The sequence below is a fragment of the Pelophylax lessonae genome (assembly GCF_965119305.1).
Source record: "Pelophylax lessonae genome assembly, chromosome: 5".
Taxonomy (NCBI): Eukaryota; Metazoa; Chordata; class Amphibia; order Anura; family Ranidae; genus Pelophylax; species Pelophylax lessonae.
In genome coordinates, this window is record NC_138772.1 from 157,153,219 (window position 1) to 157,168,876 (window position 15,658).

Consider the following 15,658-nt stretch of genomic DNA (forward strand, 5'->3'; position numbering starts at 1 on the left):
CTAAAAAACGGAGAACAGGGACGCACTAGACCCCAGCTGTGAGCCGCATTTGTGTTTTAAAAAGTGATAACCCAGCCTTACACAAGAATAGCCATTCTTTAAGGCTAGCCATACACTTCTAGATTTTTCTCGTTCAGCCTGATAAGATCTAATAGATTCCTCCATTCACGCTAAACAGTGTTGATGAAATCTCACTGCCAGCTGTTGTATTCTGACACCTGGCTCCTGTGGCTGTCAGAATAATTGAACAGTGTCCCTGCATTTGATAGGATGCAGGTGCTGATCCAATTGCACCTAATTGCACTGTGTTTTGCAAACTGATCGTGGTGTGTCGTTAACATACACTCTACAATCAGTTCGCATTACCAGGTTGCGATTTTGATGCAGTGCAGAACCCGCAGCAAATTTGCTGTGAATTCTCACCGCATCTAGTGTGAACCAAGCCTCAGGCTCCATTCACATTTGGCGTTTTGGGATCTTGGACAAAATCGCTGCGATTCTGCCCGTGATCTCAAATCGCATTACAATTGCAAACCCCGTGTTAGGGTATCACTCATTTTCAATGGCACCCAAAATACGTTGCGGTTTTGCCCTGATTATCGCAAAAAGCTTGTCGCCTAAAAGAAGCTCCACACGTGATTTGCTTCGATATTCGTGGCAAAACCGCACCACATTTTAGGTGACATTGAAAACAGATGACACATGAACATATGTTTTGACAGTGTAGTGTGATTTGAGATTGTGTGCAGAATCACAGCGCCAAATGTGAATAAAAGCCGAACTATAATATTCAAATCTGAATTGGACTTAGCTGAAAATAACGGTCACTTTTTGAAAACAAGAATTGTTATTCTGGTGTTTTAGCTTTGTAAATGGAGCAGGAAGCAATGGTCCCACTTATAAGCTGGAAATTAGGTATTCGTGGGGGATGGATTTGGTCACACGAGGCTTTAAAACCTGCCTGTGTCCCCAAGCAGATTTCTCTTCTGTCAGTTACCTGGATAGGAAATGAGAAAAGAGCTTCCTCATAAGAACACTGATGCTGGCCATATACTATATGAAAAATCTTTAAAATTAATTAAAACTGACATCCTATGCAGGAAGAGAGAGGGTATACCCCCAGGGACTGCCCATAGGCGTAGTTTTTGTGCCTAGTGTCCTACTCCTGTAGAGGGCAGTATAACCATACTGATATGCATCAGGAACTGTGCCTGTCAATGAGCAATAGAGAATTCATTCAAACTCATTTTCGAAAAACAAACACTCGACCATAAGAGCAGATAATCATGCCATCATGTAATGGCTGAATTTTGATCGATAAATTGTTCAATGGACATAAATGAATCAGTTTTTCGTTCTTTTGGTCACATATACCTAGTGCAAACAGTTTGAGCGAGAAACACATTAACCTTTCAATTTATCGCTAGTTCGGCAGAATTTTCCAAACGGTTCCTTTGATTTTTCAGCTCTGAAAAGTCAAAGCCGATTTTCCATTTGTGCCCATTAACTGAACGAAAAAAACGAACAAACGGACCAAATGACAGATTTCCGTACGATTTTTCAGCTAGTGTATGGCCAGCATGACAATAATAAAATCCTACCAGAAGCTCTAAGCCCCGGGTCACACTTATGCGATGCGGGAAGGCTGCAAATTCGCAGCCTGTTCCCGCATCGCAAACGCACCCCCGGCAGTTCACACTGCCATATGCAATACGCTGGGGGTGTCAATGTAATCTTAACAACACCCCCAGTTTGATTGCATATCGCAGTGCGATCTTGCAGTTCGCACAGGATCGGATTGCACAAGTGTGAACCACTGTGCTATCCGATCCTGATGCGCCCGCAAAAAAGGGTCCTGTGCGTCTTTGCTGCGGGTGCGAATTTAGCCATACAAAGTGTATGGCTAAACTCGCACTGCACAGCGCACTGCTCCTTCATTACATGCGATCGCCGCAGCCGCATCAGTGTGAACCGGCATTAAATGTTCTAAATTTAGAGAACGGGAAAGGGGGGTTCCCTTTTGTTCTGTGACACCCATCACAAACAGGCAGTAAGGAGTATTATCCAAACAAAATAGACTTAAAAAAAAAAAAAAAGTTGCACCGTGATCTAATTGAAAAAAAAGTTTTGTCTGGAGTGAAGGAGTTGTGGTCCAACATGTTATTTCATTCATTCTTATTGATAAATGCAACTCAAGAAAGGACACTAAACAGCAAAAGCCTGTATGACCGGCGTGCAGTGTCATTGTGAAAAGTCTGGATAGACTGGGAATTTACACGATGAGCCATGACTAACAATGACACAGCAAACAAAACAAATATGTGATGCTGTTCTTGTAATTGAGCTTTTGTTCCTTGTCCGGTATTTTAAGCAGTTCCAATGGAATGCAACAATAAGCATGAGTAATGGGTTTTAGTTTTAAGATGTAAAATGCTTTAAATGCCATGGTCTTATTTTTACAAGTATATGCGGTATCTATTATAGGAATATGTGTGCTTATGGCAAGATCTCTTGTGCAAGGAACACAACGACAAAGACACCCAAAACATTTACGTGCACGATTGCTGCTGCTATGAATAGGTCAGCATGCCATCTTACCTTTAAAACAGAGGTCATAAATACAGACAGTCCCATCAGAACAAAGATCAGAAGACCTGTCACTCTCTGCTCTCTGATTCCCAAGAATTTTGGCTGCTCTCCTGGAGCAGAACATTCAGATTCCACTTTCAAGCTGTTAACATGGCTGATGGATAGAACAGTTGCAGCTACAAACCATGGCAGTCCCATTAAGGAGCATACACCCAGCATGACAGCAACCATGAATAAGTCAAGATGGTAACCACATCCTTTCTGTAAAAGAAAAGCAAAGAATACCAATCTCATCATAAAGCCACTCTGATTTTTCTCAATGCCATTTGTTATTACAGTTCTAGACGGGCTGATCAAGTTTAACAGTAAAGGAGAAGTTGTGCCTATTCTAAATGTGACTCATACAGACCCTCAATCTTCCCAAGTTTTCTACCTAGCTGTTTTTTTTTCTTTTAAGCAGAATTGTTACTTACTTTGAAGAAAAGATATAAACCTTAAAAAGGGAAATTTTGGGAACACAAAGTCCTTATTTATTCCTACATTTTTACATAAAGGAGGGGGGATCCAACAACTGATCAAATAAAGTAGTTCATTTCTTCAACCCTTTAATTAATGACTTTTTTCTTGCAAATATCTGAAGACACTAACAATATATATATATATTTTTTTTTTTTAGCGGGACTGCAACATTGCGGCGGACAAATCTCACACCAAGTGACACTTTTTGGAAAACAAGTGACATTAATACAGTAATCAGTGCCAAATAATATGCACTGTTACTGTATAAATTACACTGGCAGGGAAGGGGTTAATACTGGGGGTGATCAAGGGGTTAAGTGTGAGCCTAATTGTGCTTACTAACTGTAGGGGGGGGGATCTGTGACAGGCACACAGAGATCGTTACAATCTGACTGTGCCTGTCTGACAGGAGAGCCGCTTACTTTGTTTACATAGGCAGGCGACTCTCCTGTCAGTTTACTGGAAGATTGCAAGAGGCCGCCTGCTCTTACAGCAGTCTGCTCCCGCTGTATCTAATCACACCGGCGGCGCGCAACCGCGTGCACATAATCATGTACATCTACGTGAATTTGCGCAGCCGAGCCGCCCTGCCACAGTAAATCTGCGTAGGGCGGTCGGCAACTGGTTAATATGTTTAGTATCTTATGGTTTCTGTAAATGCAGGACAGGGAATATTGTTAGACTAGACTGTGCTGAGGATGTCCAGGCTTACATCAGATCGTTTGCAGGTCTGGCGTTGGATATATTTTTTCCATGCATGCATGCTTGCGGATGTACAAGTAACTACTTACAGGTATTCTAGATTACCGTACTCACACTGAAAAAGTCTTCATTTTCTTTTCTCTCCTAAAGGCTAATATCAATCTTCAAGAACACATTTAAACTATTGCGGTGCATTGGAGTTTTTGCAGAACACTGAATGGGTAGCCAGAATGCGGCTTCTATCTTTAGACATCATGGAATTGATTTATGAAAATTGGAGAGTGCAAAATCTGGTGCAGCTCTGCATAAAAAAACCAATCACCTTATAGGTGTTTTTGTCAAAGCTTAATTGAACAAGCTGAAGTTAGAAGCTGATTGGCTACCATGCACAGCTGCACCAGATTTTGCACTCACCAGTTTTAGTAAATCCACCCCAATGTGTGTTGGTTTGCCCGGCTTTCTAGCACTACATGCACCTTTTTGGTGCATTAGGCAGCACACTGAAATTAATGAGCTGTCTTAACTCAATGCGTGTTAAGTGTAGGGTTGCCACCTCATCCCTTTAAAACAGAGCACATATTAATTACACAGGTTCTGTGGCTGATTAAGGTGGTAATTAAACTCACTTGGAGCCTTCTCTGCATTAAATTAGCCTCAGAACCTGTGTAATTAATTTGTGTTCTGTTTTAAAGGGATGAGGTGGCAACTCTAGTTAAGCACTCGTACGCTAACGCAGTGAAATAATGTAAAGAGTCAGTATCTACTTCCAGACAAACATGCTGAATCATGTAAATTCAGATCCCCTGTGTGTGTAGACATGGGGGGTTGATTTAAAAAAAACATGAGAATGCAAAATCTGGTGCAGCTGTGCATGGTAACCAATCAGCTTCTAACTTCAAGGAGTTGTAAAGTTAGAAGGTTTTTTTATCTTAATGCATTCTAAAACCTTCTGTGTACAGCAGTCTCCGTCGGCCCCCCCAATAATTTACCTGAGGTTCCTCTCTGTCCAGCAACGTCCAAAAGTGTCTCATCCATCTGGGATTCTCCCTCCTGATTGTTTGACCTTTGGCTGCTGCTGCGGTCAAAGTCAGCTAGCCAATCAGGAGAGAGAGGGGGGGCTGGGCCGGGTTGGGGCTCCATGTCTGAATGGACACAGGGAGCTGTGACTCTGCTCGAGTGCCCCCCATAACAAGCTGCTTGCTGTGGAGGTGTTCTGCCGAAAACTCCAACTTGCCGAGAACTCCAACGACGTTACTTTGGGTAAATGTACACCAGGAATAATTGGAGATTTCGACTACTTGGTGTTTTCACAGAACATCGGCAGCCTTTACACTCCGGTACACGATATAATGAGTGGACAATGTTAGTCTGCCCGCTAGTAACAAAAAACATGGCCGCCTCTAAGGCGGCGACAAGTAGTGGGCGGACTAATAATGTCCACTCATAGCATGTACCGGAGTGTAAAGGCTACCAGTGTTCTGTGAAAGTTGTTGAAATCTCCAATTATTCATGATGTACAGTCATCAGAAGTGACGTGATTGGAGTTCTCGGCAAATTGGAGTTTTTCGGCATAACAGGAGCACTCAACAGGAGGGAGGGGCCTTGATCACAAAATAGGAAGCCAAGAAGACGGGGATCTGGGCTGCTCTGTGCAAATCCACTGAAACAGAGCAGTAAGTGCCGGTTCACACTAGGGCGACCTGTGAGGCGACCTGGTCGCCTCACAGGTCGCCGCAGGTTGCCTCCCATAGGGAAGCTACGGACCCGTTCTAATAGGAGTGACACAAGTCGCTCCGACCTAGAAAAAGGGTCCGGAGCTTCTTTGGGGCGACCAGGAGGCGACCGCCATAGACTTCAATGTTATGAAGTCCGTGGCGGCCGCTCCGAGGTCGCGGCGCGCTGCTCGCACCGCGACCTCCGAGGTCGCCACCTAAAGTAGCGTCGCGGTAGTGTTAACCGGCGCTAAGTATGACATGTTTGTTATTTTTATAGAAAAAAAAAAAACAAGACTTTACAATCGCTTTCAGCTTGTTTAAATAGATTTTGACAAAAAAAAAAACTGGAAGCTGATTGATTTCTATACAGAAATGCACCTAATTATGCACTCTCCAATTTTAGTAAATCAGCCCCAGTCTCACATGACTCAGCTGCCCTGCTACTGATCGTCAATCTGTAGCAAACCAGTTTCAAAATTTCATCTTAACCTGTGACCTGTCAGTGTAAAAATCCATCAATGTCTCACACAGATTGCTAACCCTACCCTTAATGAAATATAGAGACAAGAACCTTTAGGACACTATTATTTGAGTTCAATATAAAATAGGTATAAAAAAATCTCACAAATTGTATTGTTTTAATAAGCATTATACTTGTTGACATGGCCAAACATACATTAGAAGGCCTTGGCTCTTGATTTTCTTAAAGGCATTTTGACTACCGAGACCTGTGCCATTCAAAATAACATCTTACAGTGAAGAATACAAATTACTTTTTTTTAGAAATCTGAATGTGATGCATGAACTCTACATAAATGTCATCCTAAATTCATCCAGAGGCCATAGCAGTTAGACAATACTGAAACTCCTATATTGCCCAGCCCAATAACAATTTCACATCCTGCTATGGTCATAGTTCTTTTATCAGGTAAGGTACTGAGCACCTTCTAAGAGGCTACACGCCTCAACACCAAGGGGCGTCAAGAGCCACAGGCGACTTGCCACCAATCAGGGTCCTGATACAAATGTTAGGAACATAACACTTAAACAGAGTTGGGTTGCGATAATACCTTCAGCTTGTGTTCTTTTCGATTAATGATCACAGCTGTGATTTGCTGATCCATGAAGATTAGAATGGTGCAAAGAAGAGCTGGAATAGCAGCAGCTGGTAGAGTCCACCAAGGATTATTTCCTAAAGGACCTATAAACCACCCTCGGCCCTTCAATGTGGGCTAAAACAAAACAAAAACAATAAAAAAAATAAATAAAAAAGTGTAATATGCTTTGTAAAGCAGTCACAAAAAAACATTTTCATACATATAGGTTAATAAATAATTTCTGAAGAAAGACCTTTTACCAAGACATTATCTAGCATTTAAAGTGGTCACCTACTGTATATAAGTTATGTTAATTACCTCAAATTTTTCAGGAACATGCAGCTTTGGAGAAGGAACACCCACAAGATAGTCAATGACTACCATAATGACTATTGTGAGGAAGATAGCAAAATCACTAATTGTAGATCGCACCTGTGAAAACACAAAAGATATAATGAAAAATGTATGAAGGATTCATGGGTACTGTAATCCTAAAGTCTTTAAACTGTACAAGAATTTCCAACACCCCAAGCATAGTATGCCCGCCAACACTCACACTTCTTCCTACAGGGTAGCTGGTTTGTGGGGCTGACAAATTCATCAAAAATAACTTCAACCACTTTAATACAAAGCACTTTCCCACCCCCTCTTCCTGCCTAGGCCAATATTCAGCTTTTACCGCTACCAAACTTTGAATGAGAATTGCACGGTCATGCAACACTGTACCCATATGACATTTTTATTATTTTATTTCACACAAATAGAGCTTTCTTTTTGTGGTATTTAATCACCTGTTTTTTTTTTTTCCCCCTAAATAAAATAAAGTTTTGCAAATAGATAATCTTTCTTCATAAAATCAGCCCAAATGATTACTGCTACATTTCTTTGGTGAAAATAACCCAAATCAGTGTATAATATTTAGTCTGTGGGAAAGTTATAGAGTCCACAAACTATTATATATAGATCTAAAAATTGATCAATCCTGATGTACTGATGGCCCATCTTATTATATGAGGCCTAAAAATGTACAAATATCCCCCCCCCCCCAAATGACCCCTCTTTTTGCAATATAGACAGCAGTGTTAATTTCGTCGACTAAAACCGACTAAAACGTTTTCGTCGACTAACACAATTCAGATGACTAAAATACGACTAAAACTAAAATGGCATTTTAGTCTTAAGACTAAAATATGACTAAAACTAAAATGGCATTTTAGTCAAAAGACTATAACTAAAACTAAATCGAAATTTGCTGCCAAAAATTAACACTGGTGCATGCTCAAAGCATAAATAATAACATATTAGATTTTTCACTCAAGGACCAGCAGTAGTATATAATGAGTTTGAAAATTGTAGAGAAATGCTTAAATAATGCATTACAAATTACAATTGAACTACACCCATTTGATTATAGATGACTAAAATGAGTTTTAGTCGACTAAAATGTAGGGCGTTTTAGTCGACTAAAATATACTGGAGTTTTAGTCGACTAAATACGACTAAAACTAAAACACTTGCAGAAGACTAAAATGGGACTAAAACTAAAATGCCATTTTAGTCCTAAGACTAAGACTAAAACTAAATTGAAATTTGCTGCCAAAATTAACACTGATAGACAGTCCAAAGTATATGGTAAGAGGAATGGTAATTTTTTTGAAGTTGTAATGTTTTGTCACAATTTTTTGTAAAATGAAGGAACTAAAAAAAAAAAAAAAAAAAAGTTTTTCACTTTTTTATTTTTACATACTGTCACCAGTGCAGAACAGCATCATCATATAACTGGTGTGGCGCTGATCAAGGACACTGGTGACAGTATAATAAAATTATATAATATATTATTTCTATATTTATTACTTTTTCACAATTTCTTTTTTACATACTGCGACCAAAGCAATACAGTGTTACCATAGTAACACTATACTACTCTGGGGAGGTGACCAGGATTATTTATTTATTTTTTACGCACTACGATTGCTTATAACAGTGAATTTTTATTTCTGAATGAAATGCATTTATTCAGTGTTTAATATTGTGATTAGCTATGATTGGCCACAGCTAATCGCATGGAATGGATGGGCTGTGATTGTCCCTGTCTGTACCACGTGATCACTGTGACCAATCACAGCGAGCAACACAAATGTACACAATATATGGCATGAATGGAAGTGAGGCACGTTCTGGAGTTCATATGTGTACTCAAAACCAGACAGCAGTGAAGTCTGAACTCAAGGCAGATAATAAAGACACAAATTAATGCAGCTCAGTATCCAGTAACACCTCATTAAGTGTATTTTTTTCCTTAAGTAGTGTAAGTATTAACTTTTACCTGGTATCAGTCTCTGTATAGAAGAGCTTAGATAGGGCGAAGCAGCTCATGGAGCCAACCAGCTGTGCTACAGAAAAAATGCAAATAGAACCCATAGATCTGCTGCTTCCCTTTTGTCTGTTCAGTCATAGGATGGGAAAGAGACAAGTATATTGTAACCTAACTTCAGCAGAGAAAAATCAGGTTCCCTGCCTAGCCAGACAGGGCTGCATTGTTTTGCAAAACTGTATAAATCTTAGAGCTGGATGGCCAGAAACAAGTTCTTTAGCAGGTAAACCAGCTTCCACATTTAGTATACATTTCCTTTGTGTGTTTATCTGTGTGCCTGGAGTTTTCAGGCAAACATTGTAATCATAACTCAAACTATGTACTCACTGAAAGTACACAATACTTTTATCTTTAAACAGAATCAACAGCTTACAGTGAGCATAGTTCATGTATACAGTAATACAATGTAAGACATGTCCCTAAATGTACTACTACTAGTGAGAGGGTAGCAAAATTGTACAGGACTTTTTTACCTTGGTGGGAAAATAATTTTTGGTCTTGAACTGTTTCAGAAAGCCTGAGAGATAGAACGTTGTAAAGAACAAGATGACGGACCAGAAGAAGACATCAGGGATGTAAGGACCATGATGACTACAGGCAGAACCTACAAACGAACCATGATGTGCAAGACAATCCTAAAGAGAAAAGAATTACAGACATGAAAGCGTATTCCTGATCCTATTAATGTTTACCTTCCTCTACTTCCACTTAGCTAGATGGCGACATGACATTATATTAACTCAATATAAACTGAAAGTCACAGTGTACCATTTGTAATACTGTATTCTTCTAATGTAAGTAAAACTCCAGCTGAAACATAGTTTTTTTTGGTTTGGGACAGATTGTGAGAGGTTAAAAACCCTGATCAGCCTTTCTCTGCTGTCTGTCTCAGTTGAAGAGGTTTCTCCTCACATCCTATATTCCAGCGACTGTATTCACAAAGGTAGGAAAGGATTTCAATCTTCCCACTGAAGACTATGAAGTTCATTAACTAAATGCAAATAGACTGTGCATTTTGCAAGTGCAGTTGCACTCATTTTCCCCTCAGGTTTAGTTAATGTGGTGAAGCTCTGCTTATTTCCATCATCATATCATGTGCAAGCAAAAATGCGGTTTATTTTTTTTATTTCCCTTGCACCCGATTGGGTATTCTTCACAAATTGAAATTTTACCACATTCACAAAGCTCTGGGAGAAATGAAATAAGAGCAACTGCACAGTCCTTTTGCCATTAGTAAAACAACCTCTTAGATTTTATTAAAAACTAAAGCCTGGTACACACTATGAGTTTTTGGGCTGGATGAAAAAAAAAAAAAAAAAACTGTCATCTTATAGTCGGGGTCCCTGTACTAACTATGCAAAGTTAGTGCAGCAATCTCTCCCATTGAGCTGTTGTGTTTAGACAGGGGGACACCTCCCCCCACCAGAACACTCTATTTAGCGCTCCCTGCCATTGGCTGAGAGCATTGATCAGGAGTCGGTCCACTGCTGGTTTTCCCAGCATGCACGTCTGACAGAAGCTGGCCGAATGTCAGCTGTTTTTTTTTTTTTTTTTTTTAAACCGGCCTAGGTCTCCTGACATTCAACCTGTATGTATAGGCTTAACAGAGGTTCTAACTTTTTCCCACTCTATCCAAACCTAAAAAAAAATTTGGGCTGGAGTTAAACTTAAACAGCAGGTTAAATCTTTATATGTAGCACTATACTAATCAGATGAGCCTACTACAACTAATATGGCTGTTCTATATCAATTGACAAAAATGAACTATAGTTTTGACATTTATCTGTCATTATTAAAGAAAAAAAAAAATCAGGTTAAGCAAAAAGCTTTGATGTTTGACTATGCCTCCATATCTAACTGGCTCAATATATATCAGTCCTTACCCTGCTTAAAATCTAGTCAAGGGTGAGTGCGAGCCAGGCTGTGTCTGTGCCCATCCCTACTACTGCACAATCACAGCTGTCAGAGCAGATTAGAGCTGAAGAAAAGACTAAAACCGATGGAACTATGAAAAGCTAAAGACGGCCATAGATGGAGCGATTTTCTTTCCTGCCACTACGGGTTTCAGGAAAGAAAATCTCTAGATTCCCTTAACAACACAGTCAGTGTTGACAGGGGAATCCCTCCTGTGGAGCTATTGCGTTCTCCAAGCCGCCCCGGTCGGGAGAACACAGTGATTATTGCCGTCTAAAATCTGACAGACTGGTTGTACCCAAGCTGATCGATCGATTTGGGTACAATCAGGCTGCTCATACAGGGTTTGAATCTTGGCCAGTCCCTGCTGAACTGCCCAAGATTCGAACCATCTATGGCCGGCTTAAGTCTGGGTAGAAACTTCACATTCTCAGATCAATGTGATCTTACGCTGGCACTTTGAACACAGAAATGAGTACACCCCTCACATTTTTGTAAATATTTTATTATATCTTTTAATGTGACAGCACTGAAGAAATTACACTTTGCTACATGTAAAGTAGTGAGTGTACAGCTTGTATAACAGTGTAAATGTGCTGTCCCCTCAAAATAATCCAACACACAGCCATTAATGTCTAAACCGCTGGCAACAAAGGTGAGTACACCCCTAAGTGACAATGTCAAAATTGGGCTCAAAATCTCAATATTTTGTGTGGCCACCATTTTTTTCCAGCACTGCCTTAACCCTCTTGAGCATGAAGTTCACCAGAGCTTCACAGGTTGTCATTGGAGTCCTCTTTCACCCCTCCATTATGACAGGGTCTTGGCAATCTTCTACTAGCCTGGGCCATCTTCATGTAGAGCAACAATTCTTTTTTTCAGATCCTCAGAGAGTTATCTGCCATGAGGTGCCATGTTGTACTTCCAGTGACCAATATGAGTGAGAGCGATAACACCAAATTTAACACACCTGCTCCCCATTCACACCAGACACCTTGTAACACTAACGAGTCACATGACACTGGGGAAGCGAAAATGGCTAATTGGGCCCAATTTGGACATTTTCACTTAGGGCTGTACCCTGTTTTGTTGTCAGCAGTATAGACATGAATGGCTGTGTGTCGAGATATTTTGAGGGGACAGCAAATTTACAGTTATACAAGCTGTACACTCACTACTTTACATTGTAGCAAAATGTCATTTCTTCAGTGTTGTCACATGAAAAGATATAATAAAATATTTCCAAAAATGTGAGGGGTGTACTCACTTTTGTGAGATACTGTACATACATACACACGCACATATATACATATACACATACACACACACACACATATATTTTTGTTCTTTTACGTGCACGCTTATGCTTATGAAATAGATGTACTGAGACTTACTGAGACAGTGAGGTTATTCCATTGCACTTCATCGACAGTAATATTCTTGTCACTCCAGAAGGCCAGAGTCTTGTTGTCAGGGTTCACTGGCTCCGCACAAACACACCTAGGGAACAAAAGACATAAATTAGGGTTAAATTAAGGCTAAGTTCACCTTTAACAAATAAAAAAAAAAAAAAAGCACAGATTTTTGCAGGTAAAACAAACAAAAAATCCCCAAAAAGTGCATTTATTGTTATCTTCCACAGTAACCTGAAAAGTATTGCACCAGTGGTCAGTGGATGTGGGTGCAATGACAGGTTCCTGCACACTCTTCCTCCTGCTTTCTGTCCATACCTCTGTATGGGCTTTCAGTCTGAAAGCTGAAGGGAGAATGAAAGTATTACGAGCGCACCGATTGGTACACTAGCAGTCCATTGAGAACTACAAACTATCTGCCGTGGTGGAACACGGGACTTGTAGTTTACTCATTTGCACAACCCTGTGAACGACTGACGTGCGATTTTAAAATGTGACAGTGACTATGGAGGAGAGGAACCCCCTTCTGCTGTCACAGGGAAGGGGGGTGAACATATAACATGTTCAAAAGGTGAACTTATCCTAATCACTAACATGACAAACTTACTATTAACTTTCAGGACTTGTGTGGAGGAGAAGGGAATGTACATTCAAGAACTAAGACAGGAAGAACTTTGGTCCAGTCGCAAAGGATTGAGAGAAAAAAAAATCTTAAACTATTGAAATGTGAACAAAGCAAATTCCTCTATAGTGTGTACTTGTCTCAGTTAAGATCACTAAGTGTTGATTCTATCTGCTGCTTCCTTCCTCTGTTATCAGCATGAATCAGTTTTCTTGACACCAAGAGGAGAAGGTGTCAGGGAGGGAGCTCCAGCTTATTCACAGCCTCCGATCTCTTCAGATGTGCTGTGTGAAGGGGGTGTGTGGCCCTTCTATCCAATAAGCTCTCAGAACTCCTCTCCTCTCCTCACTGAGTGTGATTTCAGCTCTCTGCCCCCCCCCCCACCTCCTTTATTTCCTACAGCTCAGACAAGCTTTATAAATTCTGGACTTTGAACGGATGTAGAGAAGAGAAGAATTCAGATAAACAGGTACAACATATGTAGGAAGATTTACTGTGTATCACCTGGGGCCAGTCACTTCACTGGGTATTTGTAAGGGTTTATAAACACATTAAATTTGGGCTGAAAAAGCCTCCCATTTACTCAGCTTGAGGGTGTCTAAAATCACTTGGATGATGTGCTGCCCATATTCTATTTTCATCAGGCTTGTAATGGTCCTATTGACAATTGCAACACTATCAAACTATCAAAAGGGAACAAAGTTGTAGAAAGAACTTCATACAGTCAACTGGCAGTTTGGCTAAACATCCTGCTTCTTTTAGGACCCATTCACACCTATGAAGGCACATCACAACACACAAGTGTGAATAGGCCCTTCTAGTTTTCCTTTCAAAACACACAAAATGCCACCACCACATAAAAAATAGGATTTCTGCCTGAAATGTAAGTGTTTCACTATAAATATTTAAGTGTGAACAGGACCTAAACAAATGATGTCATAAAGATACATGACAGTTCTAAACCAGTTCATATTTCTTACACAACAGTACTTTATGGGATGTTCATTTGCTTGTGGTTTCATTATCTTAGCATTATTCATTTTTATGCAGGCATAGAACATAGAAAAGGCTTTGTTAAAAGTGTCCTCAAGTGTAACAAACTGAAGTCTGTCCTGCAGTACAAAGCCATGTGGCATATAACGCTGCTGGTCAGAGCCCTGCTACATAGATACAAACAGATACAATGACTGCAGCTATTTTAGCAAAACAGATGCAACAAATGAGTCGTCGGGAGTGACAGTAATTATTTTTTAGACTTACGAGTATTTTGTCAGCATGTCGAGATCATTGTGCATATTGAAAACATATTTTTCTGCCAAGTGGTACAATTTCTCTAGCGCTTCATAAATAAAGATTATGCAAATGAGAGCAGCAAATGCTTCTTCTGTGAATCTCGTAATATAACAGACCAAGCTGCTTGCATCCGTGGCTACCAATATTAAACAGAGGAGCGCAGTCCACAAGCCGATACTAGTTCGCAAAGGCAGGTAGGCCAATTTGTAATCTCTAGGGGGAAAAAACACAACAATAATGACCCTACTTCAAAGCAAATTAGAATAAGATAGTAGCATGCACAGTATGAGTTCTAAATAGTCGGCGGTAAAGAGCAACCGAAGTTTGGAAATTGTCAAGGGAATGCAGGCAGAGGACAAAAGGACTAGTCACCAGTATGTTTCGGTTTTTCTTTGGTCTTCCTGCAGCTGATCTTTACCCATTATGGACTTACCATGTCTTGTTCTGGACTATGTTTCTATGTGGAGGCGGCCATCTTGGCAGAGGCAGGGCTTTGCTTCCTCATGGCAGAGACTCCAGCAAGAACAATGAGCAGTACATCAGTGGCATCACGAAATCTCTTTTCCAAATCTCCTGAGACTTGCACTCAGAGGCAGCACTGCCTTAGATGCACAACTCGGATATATAGCAAATAGGCGGTCAGTGCAGTGGTGCCTAGGCACACTCACATACCAGAAAATGAAATGTCATTTTATAGGGGAAATTTTAGACAAAATTATCATTTTTTTCAGATATTGCTTATGCATAATTAACATTAGTAAAATGTTTCCTGCAAAACCTTCAATTTTTAAGTTTAGGTCCACCTAAAGCATTAGTGTAAAATTACAGGCAATAGGAAGGCCACAATACATCAGTGTGCACTAGCTGCCAATGCATCAAAATGCCAAAAACAAAAAAATTACAAACCTGCATCACCACTTAAATGCACAATAGAGCATTTGGGTCCCCTTTGTGCACTGGGGTGCCAATACAGGACGGCAACATGCTGATGCTACGCAACAGTGTAAATGGGCCTTTAATACACTATATTACCAAAAGTATTGGGACACCTGCTATTACACGCACATGAACTTTAATGACATCCCAGCCTTAGTCCGTAGGGTTTAATATTTAGTTGGCCCATCCTTTGCACTTATACCAGCTTCAACTCTTCTGGGAAGGCTGTCCACAAGGTTTAGGAGTGTGTCTTTGGGAATGTTTGACCATTCTTCCAGGTCAGGACTCTGTGCAGGCCAATCAAGTCCCACCACCCCAAACCGGCTCATTCATATCTTTATGGACCTTGCTTTGTGCACTGGTCCAAATCATTTGGTGGAGGGGGATTATGGTGTGGGGTTGTTTTGTAAAGGTTGGGCTTGGCCCCTTAGTTCCAGTAAAGGGAACTCTTAAGGCGTCAGCATCCCAAGACATTTTTGACAATT

General features: G+C 40.4%; 1 protein-coding gene across 5 annotated transcripts in view; it reads right to left on the reverse strand.

The window, feature by feature from the left end:
- SLC4A7 (solute carrier family 4 member 7) overlaps positions 1 to 15,658 on the reverse strand; it is a 211,769-nt gene that overhangs the window by 20,914 nt on the left and 175,197 nt on the right. For all 5 annotated transcript variants that reach the window (XM_082258590.1, XM_082258589.1, XM_082258592.1 and 2 more), the window contains 6 exons: positions 14,205 to 14,450; positions 12,305 to 12,410; positions 9,470 to 9,631; positions 6,941 to 7,054; positions 6,596 to 6,757; positions 2,599 to 2,850 (listed from right to left, as the gene is read on the reverse strand). In XM_082258590.1, coding sequence (XP_082114716.1) covers positions 2,599 to 2,850; positions 6,596 to 6,757; positions 6,941 to 7,054; positions 9,470 to 9,631; positions 12,305 to 12,410; positions 14,205 to 14,450 — 1,042 coding nt within the window. The remainder of the gene's footprint in view (positions 1 to 2,598; positions 2,851 to 6,595; positions 6,758 to 6,940; positions 7,055 to 9,469; positions 9,632 to 12,304; positions 12,411 to 14,204; positions 14,451 to 15,658) is intronic.